The sequence below is a fragment of the Agelaius tricolor genome, unplaced genomic scaffold, assembly GCF_023055355.1.
Source record: "Agelaius tricolor isolate 1412-34295 unplaced genomic scaffold, bAgeTri1.0.p SCAF_1, whole genome shotgun sequence".
In the NCBI taxonomy this organism is placed as follows: Eukaryota; Metazoa; Chordata; class Aves; order Passeriformes; family Icteridae; genus Agelaius; species Agelaius tricolor.
In genome coordinates this window covers 5518039-5540360 of record NW_027269261.1, presented here as the reverse complement: position 1 = coordinate 5540360, position 22322 = coordinate 5518039, and the positions used below count along the sequence as shown (strand labels likewise).

At 46.8% G+C, this 22322-nt stretch overlaps 1 protein-coding gene across 2 annotated transcripts in view; it reads right to left on the bottom strand.

The window, feature by feature from the left end:
- The window catches only part of SLC24A3 (solute carrier family 24 member 3), a 111463-nt gene that overhangs the window by 45231 nt on the left and 43910 nt on the right, over positions 1-22322 (bottom strand). For both annotated transcript variants that reach the window (XM_071418322.1, XM_071418377.1), the window contains exons 3-5: positions 11890-11966; positions 3773-3847; positions 1093-1177 (exon numbers count right to left, since the gene is read on the bottom strand). In XM_071418322.1, the coding sequence (XP_071274423.1) occupies positions 1093-1177; positions 3773-3847; positions 11890-11966 (237 nt within the window). The remainder of the gene's footprint in view (positions 1-1092; positions 1178-3772; positions 3848-11889; positions 11967-22322) is intronic.

The following is a 22322-nucleotide window of genomic DNA, read 5'->3' as shown; positions in this document are numbered from 1 at the left end:
CCAATGAGGTTAATGGTGAGGGAGATGAACTGACAGACACATGCATCACTGTGCTGCACAAAATCCTTTCCTTAGGAAGCCAGCCTAAAAATAACACTCCATCTCCTGCTAGCTGTCAGTCTGTTTAAATTCACCTCTTGCTTTTAAGGTTCCAACACCAGTTCACATATTTTTTCCAACTTCATCCTTTTCTCAGAAACACAGAAGCCCTCACCTGCTAAGTGACACAGGGCACCTGGCAGGTTATACCACAGCAGGAAAATTATCCTGGTGATCATCAGGGCTTCTCTAAGTCACCTGAAGGAATCTGGTTTTATTTTCACCCTGATGCTGCACTACCCTTAACCAAAGGACAATCCCAACTTGGTCCAACTTAAGCTCCCAAATTATAAGGCTTTGTTTGTGCAATCAGACCTCTGCAGAGCACACAGCTTCACAGCAGGAACACTTCACCCTCTTGATGTGGTTAGGTAGAACATCACTCTGTAACACTGCCTGCAGTCCCCCTTCCCCACTGCTGTGGGAGCACTGAGAGTTTTCCCAGGTTTTGCACACTTCAGGATGGCTGAATCCCTTCATCACACTTCCCATAAGCAGAGAGCTGCTTTGGAAATGTGATGCTCTGACCAACCTGTTGCTGTAAGAAAGCATTTCAAATCCTCTCCTCCACCCCACTCTGGCTTTTCCAGGGAAAAGCAGTGTTGGAAGACTAACCAGAGGGCAGGTGATAGCAGAGAACCTGCCACTGAGGACATAACAGTGTGCCAGGGTACCAGAGAGGGAAATCTGGGGGAAATCCTTTCCCACAGCGTGGCAGATGGGGCAGGAAAGTGGACAGGAGAGGATAATGCTGTAGGTGAAACCTGGTTAATGGGCAACTATGGTAAAGTGCCCACTGATCCTGGCAGGGCCAAGGTAACAGTACCCCCAGAGTCACTTCACCTTGACTGTGGCAAGGACTCCCCACAGTCAGTGCCATGTGTGCCCAGGAAGGCTTATAACAAACGTTGCATGCACACAGCAATCCCATTTCAGCTCTGAAAACAGCCAGGGAATGGTGCAGGTTTAGGGAAGCAGCAGCAGGCTCCTTACCTATGACAGATGTGAACAGCTCAGGAGCAGAGCTTCCTGCTGCCATGAAAGTTGCCCCAGCCACATCTTCACTGAGATGCAAGCGCTGCAGAGAAACACAGAGTCACTGATTAGCACACTGAGCAGCTGAAGGAATCCCACTCCCAGCGTTAACCTGCCTGCTGACAGCGGGCACCTGTAAAGGTAAACCTGTAAACAAAGGTTAAGTATAGGGGAAAAGCCACCACAGACACTGGCTACTGAAGGGAGCATCACCTGGCAGAGAGGGCAGGTTATGCCAGGGACACTTTTAGAGAGGAGGGAAAGGTCACCACGCCAGCCAACAGAGAAGGTGGCTTCACCACTCATGGGTCTGTGTGCTCCACAACCCCAGCAACACACACCTCATCTTTCCCACTTTCACCTGTAAAGGGCAGGGCTAGGGCTCAGGCTTTATGCACCTCCACCCACCTTCCCTGGCACAAGTTATGCCTTGCTTTACCCTCTCCTTACCCCCTTTCTCCTGGACTACATCACTGACCTCCTGTACCTGTCCCTCAGCAGTACCCAGGGACTGTCTAATAAAACTGGGAGCTTCTGGAAGGGAAAGGACCCACTGTTATACAAAAACTTCATCAGCATATGCTGCTTCCAGATTTCCTTGGTTAATTACACCCTCTGTGTTTGCACTCCCACTGTTCCATCTGCACCAGCTCCCAGGGACCCAGCACCCATCTGCATCTGCTCAGCAGATGCCACAAGGCACTGAAGAGGAGCACCAGCTCCTGCCATACGGCCACCACCCCGAGCTGTTACTACACCAAGGCAGCAGCTGCCACTGTGGGAGCACAGGAAAGGTAGCCAGGAGCATGGGGAAGGCAGCTCAGGGTGGTGGGAAGTGTCCCTGGCAGAGCTGGCTTTTGAGGCAGCCCCCCAGCCTGGCAGGACACCGGAAACCTCCCTCTGTCCCCATTTCCCTGCAGCTCTGCAGGGCTCCTCTGCTGTTTGCTCCTTGGCCAAGTACCTTTGCACAGAGACAAGAGAGCAGAAATCCTCACAGCAGCCTTTTCTGAAGATTCTACAATGGGTATTCCTCGCCCCTGAGGGAGGGTAACTCTATCCACTGCCCATACAGAGGTAACAATCCTTTGTACATAAGTTATGGGGACAAGGAAAAGGACAGGATGTGCCCTCACCAGGAGTGCCTTTGAAGCAGAAGACCACAGCATTGCTGGAGTTGCTATAAAGCTTGTTGAACGTGATAAAATACAGATTTATGGAAAACTATTTTAAACAGGATTAAAACTATCACGAAAGAAGCAGATCCTCAGAGGCCAGGTTCTTCTGCAGGATGCTCTATGAAACTATGGAGACATCCATCCTACAACAGCTGCTGGAACTCATGGTGGTGCCTCTTGAAAGCAAGGCCACCAGCCAAGCCAACCAGCTGTGCTGGCTTCCTGGGGGGGTGGTTTGCCCTTGGGCATATTGACAGCACCCCAACATACAAGCCTGTCCTAGACACTGCTCCCTCAGCCCAGGTTTTGTTCATCCACAGACACCTGAGCCAGCTTCTAGAGCCACAATTCCCAGTCAGGTTCACTTGCCTGGGACAGAGGAGGTCAAAGAACTCAGTGTGTCTACATCCCCCAGCATCTCCTATCCCCACACCCACCCCAGTGTTCCCTCTCCTGAACCTTGCAATGGGGTTCCCCAGATTCAGCCCCAGAGGGTGCAGCAACTCTGCAGGACAGAAGCTCCTGCCTTATGTTGTTACCTTTCAGTTACCTCTATACTTAAGCACCAAAAAGTGGAATTTCCTGGGGGCTTTCTTCTTTGATGATGCAAAAAAAGGCCCACACAGCAGAGTGCTGAACTTCAAGTATCAGGTTAGTTTGGAGACAGCCTCCATCAGTGCTGTCAGCACAAATGACTTGCCCTGTCAGCTCCTACACCTCTCCCAGGGCAAGCACAGCCCACGCCCTGATGGGTGACACTTGCTCCCAGGCACATGGACAGGTGTCTTCTACAAATGGCACAGACCTCTCAGTGCCAAGACCAGCCATATTCTCCCCTCACAGAGATTTCACTGCCCTAGAACTGACAGCAGATACGGCTCGCAGTAATTTTGGGCACATGGTCTGTGTTTGCTCCGTGGCTGTCCGAGCTGATTTAGGCAAAAATGTACTCCTTGTCTTCTAAAATTTAGGCATCCTGACCTTACCAAAGAGAAATAGAGTCCTCTGTAATTGCTGGAAGCATTCACAAGCTTCTTTACAGCTGACCTAGCTGTCCCTGCTGCTTTACAACTTACACCCACACAACACAAGGTCTGACAGTCATGACTGTGAGGACAGGGTACAAGATCCACGGTTTCTACTGGGGTAAATCACCAGAGTTTTAATTTCTGTCAGTTAAGGCTAGGGCCTGGTGCTTCTGCAGAGACATCTGCAAAGACACACAAACAAAAGGCAGCAGCAACCACCCCAGTGTGAATGCCTGGAGCACCTGGAGAGCCTGTCCTGCGAGGAAGAACACAGAGCTGAGTCAACGCACACACGTCATGTTGAGCAACAAGACAGGCAGCACAGGCAACACTGCAGGACAACAGCAAATAAATACACCATCACCACAGCCCAAGGCTCTCCAGAAGTGCTGTGAAAGCAGCACAAGAGGAAGGAACAGAACATCTAACACTCACTTCACAGATCTTTTCCAGCGAAGGGACGAAGAAGTCATCGCAGACGATTGCCAAGGCGTAGAACATGTACACAGCCTGCAAGGGAGAAGAGAAAGGGCTGAGTCTGGAGACTGCCACACAGAACTGAACAGCAGCATCCCAACCCATCCCAGGTTTGATTTGGTACAGACTTTTCAAGAAAATAAAATGCTCTTGCAAGAAGAATTCATAGAGCTGTCTGGGATTTAATTGAAAGATCGTGGAGTATTTATCCAAAAGTTCTTATAAACTATCAAAAACTGCCAACATTTTATCTTCACCATAAAGGCTGCTTTTTCTTTCTTTTTCTTTTCTTTTTTTTTTTTTTTTAATTCTCTGCACATTGCTAAGCCACACTGAAGTATTTTTGCCTTCCTTTTTCCCCCCATTGGGCAGTGCAAGGCTTTTTTATCACTGTGTTCTGTGAAAAACTAAACCCTGGAGGAGTAATTTCTGAAGTCCAGTGTTCTGAAAAAGGGAAAAGGAGCTTGTTTTTCTGGACTGAAGTGCCCTGCCATGTCACCTGGGTCCCAGTGGTAAATTTCAGATAGGAACAAATAAAACCAAGGGGGAACACAGGACTCAAAAAGACACTGGGCCAATCAGTTCTTCAATTTCATGCAAGAAGCATTTAATCTGGGTTTCTGTACTATTAAACAGAATGTGCTGGGGCCTGATCTCTGCCCCAAGAGGCAAACAGCACAGTGTGGCTCACATCCACACAGCAAAGCCCTGGAGGGCAACCTGGCCCATCCTGCCCACAGGGAAGGAGGAGCTCACTCCCCACCTCAACACAAAGACTGCCACTGGATGGGAAAATTCCCATTGGCATAGGGGAAAACCAGGGAAAAGCCTGCCAGGCACCAGCAGAGCACACCCCCCCAGCCAGGCTGAGTCTGCCTCCCAGCCCACGCTGGTTTTCTGGCATGGACACATCCAAGACTTGCCGCAAGGTTCAAAGACAGCTCCACCTTTTTGGTGACACCTGCCAAGGACCAGCACAGAGTTACTTCTACAAGCAGTGCAGCTCCAGTGACTGACTACAGCTGAGAGAAGTGGACAATATTTGTAGAAAAACAGTGTATTAATCCTAGGGAACCACAGTTCCAAGCACATCACCAACAGATCCTCTGGCTTTGCTTGTTGTTGAAGTCCTGCAGAAGTTCAGGTAATGCAAGGAGACCAGAGTATTTTTTTTCTGGAGAGAAAGCAGCAATAAAAGTGGCCTCCAGGTTTTTTGTTATTGTTTTGATTTTCCAGGAACAGGTTTAAATCCCCCAGCCCCACCAAAACCACAGATTCTAATTTGCCAGAATTACAACTTTGCTGCAAAAAAGCCAGTAATTACTGTACATCTCAGCCCATGAAAACTTTTCAAGCTCAAAAATAATTCAAGTGTATTTTTATCAGGATTAGAAATGGGAATTTCATCATAACAAATTATTTTGACAATCTTGACACAACAGGTGCTAGAATGTCACTTGGATAGTTTCTGTGCTTCTTTGTCCCTCATCATAAACATGAGTAAGTGTAACTTAAGCTTTTTGAAAATCTCACACTGCAAAACAGCCCCAAGGGCCACAAGAGTAAGCAAAATTCCAGGTCTCCAACTCTGTTGGGTGCAGCAAAGAACCTGATCTTGCAAAGGGAGCACCAGCTGCTGACACAATACCAACTGTATCAACAGAGATAAAGGAAGATAGGAACAAGGATCAGAAAGGGCTCCAGAGAGTGATGTGGCCAAATTCCATTGAAATCCAACGGAGAGCGGGTGCCTAACTTCAGCTTAGATTTTTGATCTGCTCATCATATTAATCTGCAGTGAGTCATGCCCTCACTGCCCTGTCCCAACACACAGCAATGCCTCTCAAGAATGCTAATCTGTCCAGCAGCATCGTTCCTGTAAAGTGAGCATGTCCTCTCCGTTTGACACGATCCACGCCCACGGAGCACAGGGCTCCACGTGGCTGCTGGGCCTCCTGCACCTCCCAGAGCCAGCAAGGGAAAAAGGGCCAAGGGGAGGCAGCATGCCATGCCCCAGAGCCCTAGCAGCTCACCCCAGATGCCCCCACACGTGCACTGCCCTGCACTGTAGGTGTCCACAGATGATGCCACGTTCCACAGGGCTCACCGGAGGCACCAAGGGCAAGGCACCCACCAGTTCTTCAGTTTGGACAATTCCTACTCTGGAATTTTAGATGCACATTCAAATGATGCCAGGGGAGGGATTGTGTCGCTTCCAGTGCACTCAAGACTGACAAAGCACCTCCATGTCCCAGCATTCAAGTGGAATCTCATGGTGTCCTGGTTGTGAGAGGGCACAACAACCACCTTCAAGGGTGACAAGGGAATTTTCCTTTGTCTGCCCATGCTTTCTCGTTAGTAGTGTCAGGTACAAGACAAAAGGCAAAAAGGGCACTGAAATGAGTAAGGAACAGAAAAATAAATGTGAAGGAGCCCCCCCAGGCTCTTGCTCATCCCCCCAGGAGTGGGGACTGGCCCCCTGCTGCAGGAGCTGGAAGCACAAAAGCAAACCCACTGCACTCCTCGGGATGGGCACTAGCACTGCCTGACAGCACTGACCAGGCTGAGCCCACGGGACCTGTGCACTCCAGCATTCCCTTCAATGACCTCACTGCTGCCACAAATCTGGCTTTGGCTCTGAGTCTTCCCTAAGTTCATTCAAGTGGCTTGGGTGCAATGAAGTGCAAAGTGTCAGAATTGAAGGAGTATCTGGCCAAACCCCAGCCTTGTTCACAGCCTCCATCACTGGAAGCTGCCCACAGTCAGTGAACACATGAGGACAGGCACTGTTACTTCCTTGGAAGTTCTTCGGGCTTTTTGGTGGGGCTTGTTTGTTTGCTTTTTAAACAAACAAAACAAAGCAATGTTTAGAGTTTGGGCCAGCAGGAACACAAGCAGGAGGGGGCTTTTTTATGCAAGAGGGAGGAAAGGCAGGAGCATCAGGGAGGCCAGTCTGCATGGCATGTCCCGTGAGGAGAGGGCCAGCAGCACAGCTGAGACACTCAGTGTGATGAGGTGGCACCATCTTCCACCTAAGGCATCCTGAGATTCCACCAAGGAGTCACATGGATTTCTCCTTCAGCACATGGCCCCCTGCCTTCACAAGCACCATGGGAGCAGCAGCTCTGGAAAAGAGCAGGGCAGCACAGACTGAAGGCTGTTCCACCTGAAAGTGCCTCTGGGAATTAAGGAATTGGATGGGGGACATGGAATATGGCCTGTGCAATGGGAGCAGAGTACAACGTGGAGGACTCAACACACAAAATAAGGCTCAGTTGTTTTCAGTTCCAAGTGATGATATGGGAGTCTTTAGCCAGGCAACACACTTTAAAAAACACACTCACTCCTCCTCCCTCAAAGGACATTAAAAAATTAGGAAAATGCAATGGCCCTGCATAAAAGGATTATAAATGCCAGATTAACTACCACATTAGGACTGATTTTAAAATGGTGATTCTAACAAACAGAGATGCAATCTCTGCATCAAAGGTGATTAGCTTTCTTACTCAAAATACCTGTTCCACTGCACAGCACAGAAATGGTCATTTTTCATGTTTGTCCAGCAGTCCTTTGAGCTTCCCATGACAGTCTTCACACCCAGCCTCGCTTCACTGAGTGAAGGAAGCTTTTCACAAGAGAGCATAATGCCATCATAGGAGCAGCAATCCCCACAGACCTGCCCTCTTCCCAGGGGGCTGTGAAAGCCTGAGGTTGCTGCTGGCAGCAAAGCAGGGGTGGGGTGCCTGCTGCTGCCCCACAGACCCTGCCCTGGGGGACAGGACTAGCAAGGGGCCACCCCTGAAACCACCTTAACCAAGCACAGGGCTTTTCTCAACTCTGACTGCATCACAAACCTGTCGGAATCCAGGAAATTCCTCTGGCTGCCCTGGAGGGCTCCAGACCCTGCCCATGGGGCTCAGAGACCTTGGCACAGAGCCCAAGACCCCCTGTGCCTTTGATTTAGCCCTTGGAAAAAACAATTACCAACCTTTATATGAAGAATTACAAGTCAAAAGAGTTTAAGTAAAATAATAGTTAGTTTTGTCACCAGGAGAAAAATAGATTTTTTGGGGGGTTTTTAGAATGGGGGCTTGGGGTCCCAAAAATGGAGGAATTTGGGCATGCCCTGTCCTTCTTCTTTCTTCTTCCCAGCCTCCATCTCCTGGGTGATGTTGGCATTTTTAGATCGGTTTAGAATAGAAGCTTACTATCTAACGTAGGTGATTGGAAAGTTATGGCAAATAATGTACACACAGTTTTTAGTATAAAAAGATAACACCACCCCAGGAGTGGCCAGAGTGCCTCTGTCTGTCCTGCTGAGTGGACCTTGGCAGGCCAGGAGAAAGAATTGTATAGATAAGAAAGAATAAACAACGTTGAGAACAAGAATAGAAGAGTTCTGACTCCTTCGAGTGCTGGGCTGAGAAAAGAGACTTTCTAACACATCCACGGGTCACTCTGACCAGCAGAGATTCTGAGACAAACCCACCTAAAACTCCATTGCTGGAGGGAAATTAAAAACCCCCAACCAAGGCAGGGAGAGCCACAGAGCCTGGGCTGACTCTGTCCAGCAGTTTGTGTACCATGATGTGCCCAGCCGTGCTCCCACAGATGGCCAGGGCACTGGAGAAATCAACCCCCTAAGGAGACAGCCCTGTGCTGCAGGAATGAGATGTGTCTGGCCACTGACCCGATGCAGAAATAGACAGAGACAGGACCCGTCCAGGGCGACCTACATTTCCCAGCTCCTGGCAGGAGGCAGGGCAGGGGCCTGTCAGAGCCCTGTTCCCATGGCTACAGGAAGCAGTGGCGAGGCAGGAGCAGGAGGGATGGCTGAGCACACACACTGCTCCTCCAGCCTGCTCAGTCCAGCTCTGACCATGCACAGGCTCCTCACACTGGCAAGCCAACATCTCCTGGCTCTGCACTCCACACCTGCTGGAGGAGGCTGGGAAGAGAGGAACCAACACTGCGCAGTCAAAAACACCAGGGTAATGCAGAGACCAAACTTCCCATTCTCAGCTGCCAGCCAAAACCTTGGGAATTTCTCAGCAAAGCCATTTCCCCCCTTGTTAGCATTCAGAAACACATAATCACATAAGTGATTATATGCAGGTGCTTTTATTAAGAGCTCTGGGTGTCAGGAGTATTCAACTCAAATCTGACTCCGACCACACATTCGAGATGATCATGTTTTTATATTCTATCCTTATATAACTTTCATGTTAATTATTAAACTTATATTGTTCTATTGTATACATAGATTTCAGTCAAGCATGGCTTCTCATGGTTCCCCCTTAAATTTCTAACATAGTTTCTCATGATTCTTATGATTCTACAATAATTATATTTAGTTACTAAACAATCACCACATCTAACAATTATATCATTTATCATCCTGCTTACACAGGTGCAGTGATCTGAGAAAACACAAAGCCTAACATTTTCAAAGTCTATCTTTAACATTTTCCAGGGCTCCACTATCACCCTGTCTCAAGGGGGTAACTGCTGCCAGCGCCCCTGAGCATGGCAGGGCTGAAGATCCACATGGGGATGTCAGCTGGAGCAAAATAAAACCAGGAAAAGGCTAAGAGAGCACCTACACAGCCTTCCAGTGCCCAAAGGGACTGCAGGAGAGCTGAAGAGGGACTTTGACAAGGGCTTGGAGTAACAGGACAAGGGGGAATGGCTTCATGCTGACAGAGGGCAGGGTAGATTGGGTATTGGGAAGGAATTCTTCCCTGTGAGGGTGCTGAGGCCCTGGCTCAGGTTGCCCAGGGAAGCTGTGGCTGCCCCTGGGTCCCTGGAAGTGTCCAAGGCCAGGATGGACAAAACTTGAAGTAACCTGGGATAGTGGGAGGTGTCCCAGCCCATAGCAGGGGAGCTGGAACTGGATAATGTGTAAGGCTCCTTCCAATCCAACCCACCCTATGATTCTACAAACAACAATATTAAGATTGCAAAAAGAAGCTCTTGGGTGCTAGGGAGCTCCCATGCTGCAGGAACAGCACCAGACTTACAATCCAGACCCTGGCCCCTCCAAACTGAACATCCCAAACCAGTGACTTAGTGGGGAGTTGCTCAGCAGCTCAGCTTTTTCTCAGAAGGGCCATGGAAATCATGAATGGCAGTGAAGCAGTCAGCTGCTGAGCTCTGAAAAAGTATCCAGGAGAAATTAAACAGCATGACTCCAACCTGTAATAATATGCCTTCAGTGGCCCACTTCTCCTTCAAACCAAAGTATTTTCAGTTCAGACCTAAAATTATTGCTGACCTACCCAGTTTCTCCTAGATTTTTCAAGTGTTTAGGGATTAACTTTCATCTTTGTGAAGTTATCAGATCATGTTTAGCAACTGACACAGCCCCACTGTGAAGATTTGCTGGGGTCTCTTTTCCCTTTTTATTAAACAACAGGGAGAAGATGCCCTGGGAAGCCTCCTGCTCTTCCCCAGGGTCCCAGTGATAGCTTTTGCCCCATTCCTCTGGCTTCTGGCAAACCAGCTTTGCCTTGACGTCTTTCAGAATTAAACATGAAAGTACAGGCAGAGGGGCAGAGAACAACATTTTTAGTGAAATGAATAGAAATTGTTTAAGGGGAGGTCACTAACATGACCTCTAATCACCACTGCATTGTTCTCCCTACCATTACAGAGCTCCTTTTACAGTCCAGTTTCCTCAAACCCATGAAGAAACCTCAGTGGAGGCAAAAAAACTCTGTGTCTGTACCCTCCTTCCCCAAAAAAAGTGCATTTCTGCTTCTGCTCTGATTTCATCACACGTTTGGTAATTATTTCTGGGAGGTAAAAAACAGAACTGGAGGTTCATTACCCCCATACAAAGAGCACCCCCCTTCCAACCCAGACTAGAGGCAGGTTGCTAAATGCTAACAGTGTTCTGTTTTCTCTGAGCATCAATTTTTTCTTTGACAAGAGGCTGTCTCCAGCTATCCCAGTATTAGAGAGGATGAATCCAGCCAGGTCCTGCACCCCAAGGACCACAAGGCAAAGAGTGGTCAGTAAATTTTCCTAAGTCCACCAAACTGCTGCAGAGAACAATGGAGCACCCATGGAACAATGGATTGAGGGAGCTGCCTTGCTGCTTGCTAGCAGGGAAGAAACTGAGTACATTTCTGCTGGGACAGTGGATGCTTTTCTACTTCTCATTAAAAACGGATTTTTCTCTTTATTCTGAACTAGACAGTTCAGTCCTCCAGACTCCATTTTGGTACATGTTAAAGGCACATTCACAACTGAATTAATATATGAATTTTTAGGAGTATTCTTGTTGGTGATATAAAATCCAGCTCGGGTCCAGTGCTCAGTTTCCAAAACATTTCAAAGCTCAGTGTTCCCATGGAAACTTGAGATTCTTGAACTTGCCAGGCACGGTCAATAGCAACGTTACTCAACAAATTTCTGCAGCTATTTAGCCAAAATAAAATCCTTACACAGAGGGCTCATATTAAAATACACAATACAATCTAATTTATGCTCAAAAAGAAATCATGAATCACTTCTCACAGCTAATGGTGACTGCTCATTTAAGCTGACTAAAAATTGTTAAAAGCTTCTAAACATTCATTAGGAGCAGGTATTTTCTTGGCTGCTTAAGAATGCCTCTGATGTAACTCAAAGAGCTGATAAAGCAAACTTTCCAATCCATGTAATGCCATGGATATTTCTATGTCAATTATTCTATGCCATAAACTTCAGCGTGTTCCAGAGTTACTTCTTGCAGAACTCCTGTATCTTTTAGCTCTCTGACATTTAGTTTTCATCTTAAAGATGCCAAACTGTCCCATTTTCAGAGACAACTTTCTTTTTACTGTGGCCTGACATTCTGATGGTGTCTACAGAAAAATTGAAAGCGGGAAGCCAGTTTAAACCATCCTTCCATTATTGACTCCTTTATATCAGAAGATCCCAAGAAGAAATAAAACATCACATCCCTGACTTCACAGTCCATACAGGAGATGAAAATGCACCAAAGAGAAAATAACTTCAATCAGAGCTCCTGAGCACACCGGGCCCTGTCCACGCCAGCAGGAGAAGAAAGGCAAAGTCACAACACTTACACAGAGGACGTGCAGGACAACAGCTCCATGTCTCCTGTCCTCGTTCGTGAAGATGTCATTGGGGAACTCATGGAGAGCTGCAAAAAGCAGGGAGAGGGGGAAAGAAAGCTCAGATGTTTAATCAGCTCCTCACACCCACCCCACGAGCTGCTCAGTAGCACAGAGAGAGGGTGCCCAACCCAGCCTTGCAGCCACCTGCCAGAGGCTCTGCCTCACCTCCCTGGGGCTCAGCTTACCTTGTCCCCAGGCACCACCTTCCCCAAATTCTACTGTGCCGTTTCCTGCTGTGGCCAGCACCACCCTGTGACCCACAGATGCTCCCCTAGAGCACAGCATGGCTCCTTCCTTGAGGGAAGCAGTCAGAGCTGGTGCAATATCTCCTGGAGGGGCTGGCAGCTCTCTTCCCACTGCCCAACAATGCACAGAACCACGGAGAGGAGCACAGCAAGCACTTCACAGCCTTTGCTGCAAATGCACTGTTGCAAGTCACTGAAAGACAAATTCCCTCCATTTGCTCAAATGCCTTATTACTGCTCTGGATGTTAATTGGATTATGAATGTCTTAAGAACAGCCTGTTAATTAGGCTGAAGGAATGGCTTTGGGTTATAAATCAAAAAGCCAGTGTGAAGACGATGCTCTAACATTCAAGTGCTTCTCAGTAATTCCAGATTTTGAAACAACAGCTTTCTTCTAATGGTCAGTTCTTCACATTCAGCCATCAGCTGGAAAAAAATCAAACTGCCTTTCACATCTTTAGCAGGCTCTTTCTGCTTTTGACATCTTTAGCATTAATAAAGCTCCAGCAATAGGGACTTAATTAGCAATTGCACAGAAGATTAAATGGAAAAACAATCCAGCTCACTCTCCTGGTTTTGCTGCCTCTGAAGCAATAACTGAGCAAAAGGCAGCTGCATTTTAATTTTGTTCCTCATGCAAGCAACAGCTCTACCCAGGCACTGCACCAGAGGAGGAAAACTCTTTTTTACATACAGTCTTTTACCCAAAGGCTCAGGTTATTACTGTTAATTGTATTCCTACGGATTGGAAAATTCTATAAGGAGTCCTAACAAACTAGCAGAAGCATCTTTAAAATATCCACAACAGAGGAACACAGCAATATCCTTCTCCTTTATGGGAATCAGCAATGCCTGTGACTTTTCATCACCAGTCAGAGCTCACCCACCAGGAGCTGTGACCACTTCCAGGAGCTGTGACTCCTTCCTTCCAAGGCAGAACTAGTCCTGCCAGGCTGCCTTCCCCTCCCACCCCAGCACATCTGCTGTGTTAGAGGTGCCAAAGGTTGCCAGGAACACCTTTGTTAGGTGTGCAGCCTAAGGAATTAGTCAGGGAGGTACCAGCTCAAGGACAGGACAGCAGGAAAACCCCAACAAGCAACACAAAACACTGTGGAAGCTGAGAGACAACAAAGGTAAATCAGGTGGAAAGGATTCGTCCTTCCTCAGCAAAACATCATTATGTCAAAATCCAGTGTTTCCCTCAGAGCTTTAAGAAAAACTCCTGACCAAAGGAAACACAGGGAGGTCTGCCTGCAGCAATATGCAAAGTGGTTTGCCAATACACGTGTGTGTGCTTCCCCTCCTCCTGCAGCTGCCTCTGAGACTTTACATTCATTACAGACAGATGATAAAAACACAATCCCTTTATCAAGAGTCTCTGGGAGGTTCAAGGAGCCTGAAGTGCACCTAAGGTAAAGGCATATGGGGAAAAACCAGTACAAAAATAGCATAAACTGTCTCTAGTGTAGTGGCTGGGAATCCTGGCCCTCCTTCCTGTGCACAGCAGAAATGCCCAGTGCTCCCTCAGGTTCAGGTTCCCACCCCACACTGGCAGGAAATGCACCTGCTTTTCAGAGAAAATCCAAAATGTCCATGTGCACATCCTCCACGACATTGTCCCCAACACAAACACATTCAGTGGGTTACACTGGGAAACATACAATTATAAACTAATGTATGCAAATTTGAAATCTGCTGCATTTTTATTAGCTGCATCAGGTGCAGATGAGTACAGATAAGAGGAGAGCTTTGCAAAACACAGGAGCTCCTTTCTAAGAAGAAATAAAGGGTGCTGCTGGAACACCACTCCAACAACAGCTGCCCTATTTAGTGGATTATAAAAGCCCAGACAGTTTGTTATTTCACTAAAAGAGTCCCCAGCCTTTGTCAGAAAATAGGTGCAGATTTTGCCAGGTTTATTTTGATTGCACAGAAAAAACCCCAACCACCCTGCCAATGAACCTAAACTCAAAGAATAAAAGACTTCTGCCTGATAATCCACTCTGGTCCTGCAGACTTGGCAGGTATCAGATTGGAGCAGCAGAAGGGCAGGATCTTCACAGAGCTTAGCACCTCCGCAGTTACCTCCTGCATTGTTGGCATCAGGCACAATTCCCAGGGCATTCCCAGGGGGTTCCAGCCCTTGGACATACACAACTCAGTCTCAGTTTTCAGTTCCTGAGGGTCACACTCCCAGAAAACCAAGGGCTGAACAACACTCCTTCCAGGGGTGCAGTTCTACCTTGCACTAGGGCAACTTGTGGAACTGTGAATGAATATAAGGAATATTCACATAACTGGAATTAGAAGGCCATTAGCAAGGTATGGATTGGCCTTGGAAAGGGAGCTAAACATTGCAGGAACAGATGAGCATTAGGTGTGAGAAGCTGTGCTCTTTTGCACTTGACCCCAGGTGTTCTGACAGGCTGCTGTGCAGCACAGGGACCCCACACCTTTTGGAGACACCATCAAAAGGGTATGGCCAGATTCAGAGGAAAAGTCTGGATCTACACCCGCCAAGAGAAAATTATTTTAGTCATAATACAATGAGCTGGAATTAATTCTTGTCCTGTTATTCTCAGTCAGTGTGCAATTCTGTAAAATTGGAACCCTATTCAGCCCAGAATAGGCTTACAGAAGGTTCTGCACTGGCTGGCACAACACAAACCTGTCTCTGTCCAGGCCAGGTGTGCAGGGAAGGTGCTGCTGTACCACTCCTTGGGGGTGGCACTTTTCAGAACCCTCTTCCCAGCTCCTCCTTTCCCTCTCACATTTAATGTTCCCACCTCTTCAAAAGGATTACTTTTCCAAAAATCCAGCACTGTACTGGATCCATAGTTACAAATGCTGAGACATCCACTTATTCTTTTAAGAAGTTTTTATATTGCTAGCCAGTGTTTCTATTCTGAGGACAAGAAAACCCTTGGGAAATCTCCCACAGCTTTAAGAAATGAAAGATGTTCATTCAGTGAGTTACAAGCACAGAAAACTCATATTTACAGCCTTGGTTCATTTTCTCATGCTGTCCCCACAATTCTTTCCCTGTGAATTCTGCTGTTGTCACCTATGAGGGACAGATGTTAGTGGAGCAGACCTTGTGATGTGAACCCAGACAATGTCTTTTGCATCCAGGCTGACAGCTTTTTACACAGGGAAAGAAAAGTAAACTTTAAAGCCATTAGTCACCTTTCTCCCTGTACACTCAGAATCATTGTTTTAAACTCAAGCTCAAGATTGCTGCTGTGTTGAGGGTAAACAACAGTACCACATTCAGCACCTGCCTGCAGCGTGTTTCACCCAACTCGCTGACCCCCAGCAGCACCCCTGGACAGCACCAGCTGTCCTCCCTGCTGTCTGTCTGTCCCTCACAGGGAGCAGGGACCAGCCAGGAGGTGAGAGGGCTCAGGAACTGCTGGATCTGTGCAGCATCAGAGCTGCCACTGCCTGCAGACCAGCTCAGGCACACACACACAACCCACCAAACCCTGCTCCCAGGGGGAGCAACATTATTCACACAGCACAGGTAAGGGACTGTGAACATCTTTAGCTGCATTTAAAATCAATGAGGTCAGTCAAATTCTCCCTGAAGGGAGGGCCAGTACCTTCATTTATACATATATATAATAATGTTTTACTCTCTACTAAGTGAAAATGGTGATTGGATTGCAGTGGCATAAGCCAAAATGCAAAGAGAGCCAAACTATGGTGATACATCAATAATAAAACATTTTGCTAATGTTTCACTCCTGTCTCCACTTTGCTGCAAAGCAGCAGCTGAAGCAGCACGGGGCTCAGAGCCCACAGTAAATCATGCAGCATGCCCAGAGGAACCATCCTACACCTTGCAGGGGCTTTTCCAGGCTCTGTGCCTGACCCCTGGGGGGACAGGCACCCAACAGAGGTGGCAGCAAGAGGCAGAGGAGTGGGAGCTTCACCCCTGCTGGAGCTACTGAGGCTGGCCAGGTACCTGTTCAGAGGGATGAGCCAGACAGAGCAGGTGTGGTGTGAACAGAATGGCACAGGTCTGAGTTTCTATTGAGCAACTTATGCCTGGGCTGGGGGAAGAAAGGAGGGAGGAGATGGGGGAATATGAGATGGTGAACCCTGTGCACCACGGGGAATTCAGAACTGGCAGCTCATTTGCATGGGAAGTGAGAACAAACATTACTCCCTGCTACTCTGGAGGAAGCACTGGAGAGAAATCACAGCCTGGAAACAGCTGCCAGAGCAGCTCCCAGGGCCCTCCACTCCCATAGGAGTGGAGCAGCTCCACTGCTGCCTCACAGCACCAAGTCCAGGAAGGGCAGCTCTGGCCAGGCTGGAGGGCTGTTCTACCTGGCTGTGAATGAACATGCACACAACCCACAGCATGCATGGTTCTGTGGGTGTCCCCAAAATCTGAGCAGCTTGTCATTCCATACACACCTGACTGATAATTCTCCAGAATTTAACATGTTCAGAACTTGCAAAATGCATCTCCTTTGAAAGAAGCATGTGAACAGCCCAGCCCCTGCACACTCCACACTGTGTGCTGCCCCTTTTCTCTACACTCTCCTGGCTGTGTGCTGGGTCACACTGTGCCCCCAGACTCAAGCCCTGCTCCATCATGGGGCTCTTTCCCTATGCCAGCTGCACATACACTCTCCTGATGCTTTCCTCCACTGCAGGAAGCACAGCCTTGAAGGAACAAACCCCTAAACTCAAGCAGAGCCCTTGTGAAGTCAAAAAGGTTCTGCCTTGGCTTCAGTGCAAATGAGTTGCTTGCAAGGTCAGAGGTGCATCGAGATCCAAGGACAACAAGCACATATATCTCAGCAAAAATGGGGGAGAAATCAGAAATAATAAATAATATGCAACAGCATATGGTTCAGAGAGAGTTTAAGTCAAATAACAGCAGCAAGTGACCTTTAAAGAGAAGGGTATACTTTCCTTTGATCAGTACAGGAACTAATTTCTGTCACAGCAAGAATCTGGCAATTGTTTCCCAGGATCTTTGAGCTTTTATATTCCCGTGTTTCACTTGATCATGCTATAGTTAAGCTGCTTTTATATATATATATAAAATATATATAGTATAGAGTATATATTATATATTTTATATATATAAATATATACACTATATATAAATATATATGTATATGTGTAAATATATATTTTTATATATTTTTAATATATAAAAATATATTTTATATATATAGTATATATTATATTATATATATATAAATATATACACTATATATGTGTGTATATGTGTAAATATATATTTATATAAATATATTTTATATATTTGTATAAATATATTTTATATATTAATATAATATCTATTATATTATATATATTATATATATAAGCTGCTTATATATTTTTATATATTTTTCTATTTTTTATATATATATATATATATATATACACACATATATACAAATGTATGCTTAAACTGACAGAGGGTAGGGGTAGATTGGATAGCAGGAAGAAATTCTTCCCTGTGAGGATGAGGAGGCCCTGGCACAGGCTGCCCAGAGAAGCTGTGGCTGCCCCTGGATCCCTGTAAGTGTCCAAGGCCAGGTTAAATGGAGCTTGGAGCACCCTGGGATAGTGCCAGGTGTCCCTGTCCATGGCAGGGGTGCCACTGTACAGGTTTTAAAGTCCCTTCCAACCTTTCTGGGTTCCGCAGTAGATTTTGCTCTGCTCTGTGCCCCATCGTGAGCAGCAATTGCTCCCTGTGAGAGGCAGCACAGGGAGCTATCAGCACAAGTGCCAGTGGTACAACTTTTACAGACCTGAGCACAGCTGGTGTTGGATCAAGATGTTACCCTTGACAAATGCTTCTGCAAAGTGATCCATTATCAGCCATGCACTCTGGGCAGAAATAGCTGGTACAAGGAAGGCTCTTAGCAAAACCAAACAAGAAGAACAAAAGCCAAGCAAGAAAAGAACAAATCCCTGGCTGGTTCCTGTCCTCACACGAACTGCCAGAAATTCCTAATAATTTACTGGCTTAATTACAGCTATTCTGGAGTTCCCAGACTTCTTTTGATTTGGAACGGAATACAGTCCCTCTTTCATTAGTTTTATTTTGGGTAACAAATATTTATATTGTGTTCATATCCATGGGCAGGCTAACCAAAAAAGGCAACTTTACAAGAAGCACTTCTATAAAGCCACCTGGAAAGGAAGAGATGCTGCTGGCACTCTCTTCTTTTCTGGGAGGGGGAAAAAGAGAGGGACTTTTTAATCTCTCAGCATCCCAAGTGCTGGATGCAGGGGTGCCATGAGCTCAAAGGAGGGGAGCAAATTCCCCTGTCTGCTTCAGTCTTAGCCCCATTACAGGGGTAGCTGGGAACCTGGATTGGAGCATACAAAAAAAAAAAACAAACAACCAAAACAGCCTCCTGCAAAGAACCAGACTTTTGGATTTTGCCAGAAACATGTTTTAAGTTGTGGCTTAAACACATGGTCCAGGAATAAAGGCAGCTTCAACGTGGGCTGGCTTTGGTGAGCAGCAGGGCAATGCCACTGTGAGCACCTGGAATGTGGCACAGGGACAGCACCTTGGACCAGAGGAGGATGTGAGTGGGACAGAGATCCTGGAGCCACAGAACTCTTTGGGCTGGAAAAGCCCTCACAGGTCACAGAGTGCAGCCCCCAAGCCAGCACTGCCCTCCTGCCAAAGCAGGCTCTGCTCCAGGCCTCCCCCAAAGCCATCAGGGCAGGGATTTACTGCCTGCAAATGAATTTCAACATTTGAACTGTCCAGGCTCATCTGTGGAGCAGCTCTAATATGCTTTAAGCTCCATTGAATGTATAAATGCTTAAAGCTATTACAATCTCTGCTATTTTACATTAGGCATCCCATTAACTATTTTCTTACTTTGATATAATCAGTGTTTACCATTATTTGGAGATCAGTTCTGGATAATGAGGACACATGGCTTGTCTCCTCTAGAGGCTCAGAGTTGGTTGAAAAGGCAGGGCAGCCCTGCCATGACAGGGAGCCCCTGTCCTGACACCCTGGGGAGCACAGGACAGGACCCAGAGCGTGTTAGGATTTTCCATTTAAGCTTAAATGACACCCAGAGGATCTGGTCCCTTCCCCTCTCAGCCACAACAGAGGCAATTTTCCTTTCCCATTTCCATCCCAACACAAGGTGCTTAAAGTGCTCAGGCACTTAAATCTTAGGAAAATTATATTTAGCAAATCAGAGACAGTTCCATACTTCAGACATCCATCATTTAGCTCTTTGCATATAAAACTGGCAGAGAAAATTTCCATTCCAAGATTGCAAGGTTAAAATGCTACACCTACCTAACGCATCTATAAAAGGAAATTAGAGCAATTCTTTACTTTGATAGAGCAATAAAAGTACATTAGAAGGGAATTCTTGGGGGTGTAAACATTAGCATGGGAAGGATTTCCAGGTGACAAAGCTCTCAGGATGACAGCCAGCCTTTTCCAAGGCATCCCAACATCTCTGGCTTCAGCTTGGCTTGGGATCAGCCACAAGCCCAGCTCTTGTGGAAGAGAGCTGCAGTCAGCTCTCTGGCTGGCTGAAACCCACAGCACAGGGGTCTTACTTGTGCCCTTTGAGCATCACCACATCTTCTCGAGCTCTTCTGCAGTTCATTGGTATTTCTGAACACCCCTCTGCTCCTCCAAGCCTAGCTCAGACCCTCAGCTCACACCAACTGCACACCTGACAGGTTCCTCAGAGTTACCTGCTCATGGTCTGGACATTATTTAATCCAATTTTAAATCCAATTTTTCCAGTTTTACTGCACTGTGATGCAGTAGCTGAAAATGTCCAGGTTCAACTGGGTGGTTTCTCAGCCTACTTATTACCCTGCCACCAGCAATTCCCTTACTCCAGGCTGAGATTTCAACAATTTTCTCAGTGTTACATGCATTCATCATGCACCTGGCAATGACCATCTCAGAGAAGACTGGGACACATGCTGTCCCAAGAAATGGGATGAAACACATTATTTCTGAAAAGAGTCCAGGCAACTGCACATCATTCTGCTGAGCAGAGTGAGATGGGAACTGGGGATGGCTGTGGAAAGAAGAGGATGCAGCAAGCAAGATCTTCCATGGATAGGAACCACCACGGCCTTGTCTAAACAAACTAATTGCTTTCCAGCAATTAGCACTGACTAAGGACCAATGTGACTCCCACAGCAAGGCTGTCACAGCACCCTTTGGAATCAGTGCCCTCAGAGGGCTGAGGTCAGTGAAACTGGGGCTTCTGGCTCTCCAGCACAGCCTTGACAGAGTGCACACTTTCTGTTCCCCACACCTCACGTCTGAACTGCACAGGAAGCTCGGGAGATTTCTGTCTCCTTTGTAATTATCTATAAAGTGCCACTCCTCCTTCTTACTCTCATTTTGTCCAGGGGAGCATCCCTGACAGAGGAGCTCAGTGCTGCTCATTGGACCGAGCCAGAGAGCAAGCACCATCAGGGTCCAGATCCTGGGAAAACCCACACTTTGCTCTGTCCTGTGTCACAGAGCTGGGTCCTGCCCTTTCCTCTGGGGTCCCACTGCTAGATTTCAGTTTTGCTTCCTCTTTTCCTCCTAGCTGGTTCCTACACAGAAGAAGAAGTGGTTCAGTTTATTCTGTGACTGTGGGGAAAAGTGAACACGCAGCTCATGCAGATGAAGCAAAGTACACAGCAGGTCCCTCTGCAGTTATGCATTTTGCTTTATGGTGACAGGCAGGCTTAGAGCCCAATCTCCAGCATAAAAATCACATCAATCAATGTCAACATACTAGTCATACATCAGAAAGACAATACTGGCTTTAAATAGGTACCAGTGGTTGCAGAAGACGAGGCGTTTCCAGAACTCCATCTCCGAAGCGCCTTTCATCTCACCCAGAAACTGAAAGCCCCTAAATATAGGACTACTGTTAAAAATTCATGAGCTTCAGCAGCTATTTATCAAAGTCATGGGAATAGGATATTTTCATGATGGTGAATGGCTTGACATTCATTACTAATAAGCAAATGTGCTCTTTATTACCATTTTAGAAGAGAACATCGCTCCTGATACCCAAGGAACATTGCATTACCACTGGGCCTTAGCATTAGTTTTGCTACAATACACACATCATTCCTGCCATCTGGATGCCTCATGCTTATTAGCTCCCAAATGATGATGTGCATGAGGCCAGCTCCCTGGAGCTTGACCACACCAGGCTGCTGGGAAGGTCTGTCCCAAAGGTGGGACTCCTCTCCATGAACCGTACCCCAGACCACTCCTTAAAGGATCAATCAGAATGAAGAAGTGAAAGAATAGTGATGGTTTAAGTTTCTCATGTCTTTTATACATGCAAACATTTATACACTTTCTATGTTGACATGGAAAAAGCATTCTATGCTATCTGCTGGAAGAAAGGAGAAGCAGAGAGGAAGGAGGAACTCCCTCATCTCCCTCACATGACAAGAGAAAGCTGGACACAAAAAAGGTTTCATTTCAGTGGATCCCCCAAGAATTTGTTCTTCCAAACAATCAGAGGGAGCTCCAAGGGCAGCTGTAATTACATCTAAATCCCCACACAGACAGAACACTTTTACATGTGGCTGGAGAAAGGACCATCTGTTTTACTAAGGTACTACTAGGCTCTTTTTTAATTTTCTTTTTCATCCCAATTATATCCTTTCCTCCCCTTCCTCCCTAAATGGAAGCACTGCATTGGTAATATCCAGAGTCTTAAAATAAGATTATGCTTTCAAATGAGAGAGTCTTTAAAGTCTTTAAATACCTTAAAACGGTGAACCAGTCTTTCAATCAATTCCAGAGGATACACTTACAACTTCATTATTATGGAAGAGCCTACATTTACCAGGCAACAAATGAGAAGCATTCAGGGGAAAAGTGCCTCCAGCCTCTCCTTTGATGAGCACCCCAGAACCTCTCTCTGGTGCCCCTCCAGAGCTTCAGACCTGCCAGAGGAAGAGGGAAAGTGTGGTCCTGGTTCCAGAGGTGCCACCAGCCAGCAGGAAGGGAACCGTGACACAGCAATCTGTGGGGGCTTTTAAACTATTTCTCCTCTTGCAGCCCCTCCTAGCTCTGTTTTCCACAGCAAAATCCTGTGTCATGGAAAGGTCAGCTTGTCAGGGTGGCGCTGACACTGCTG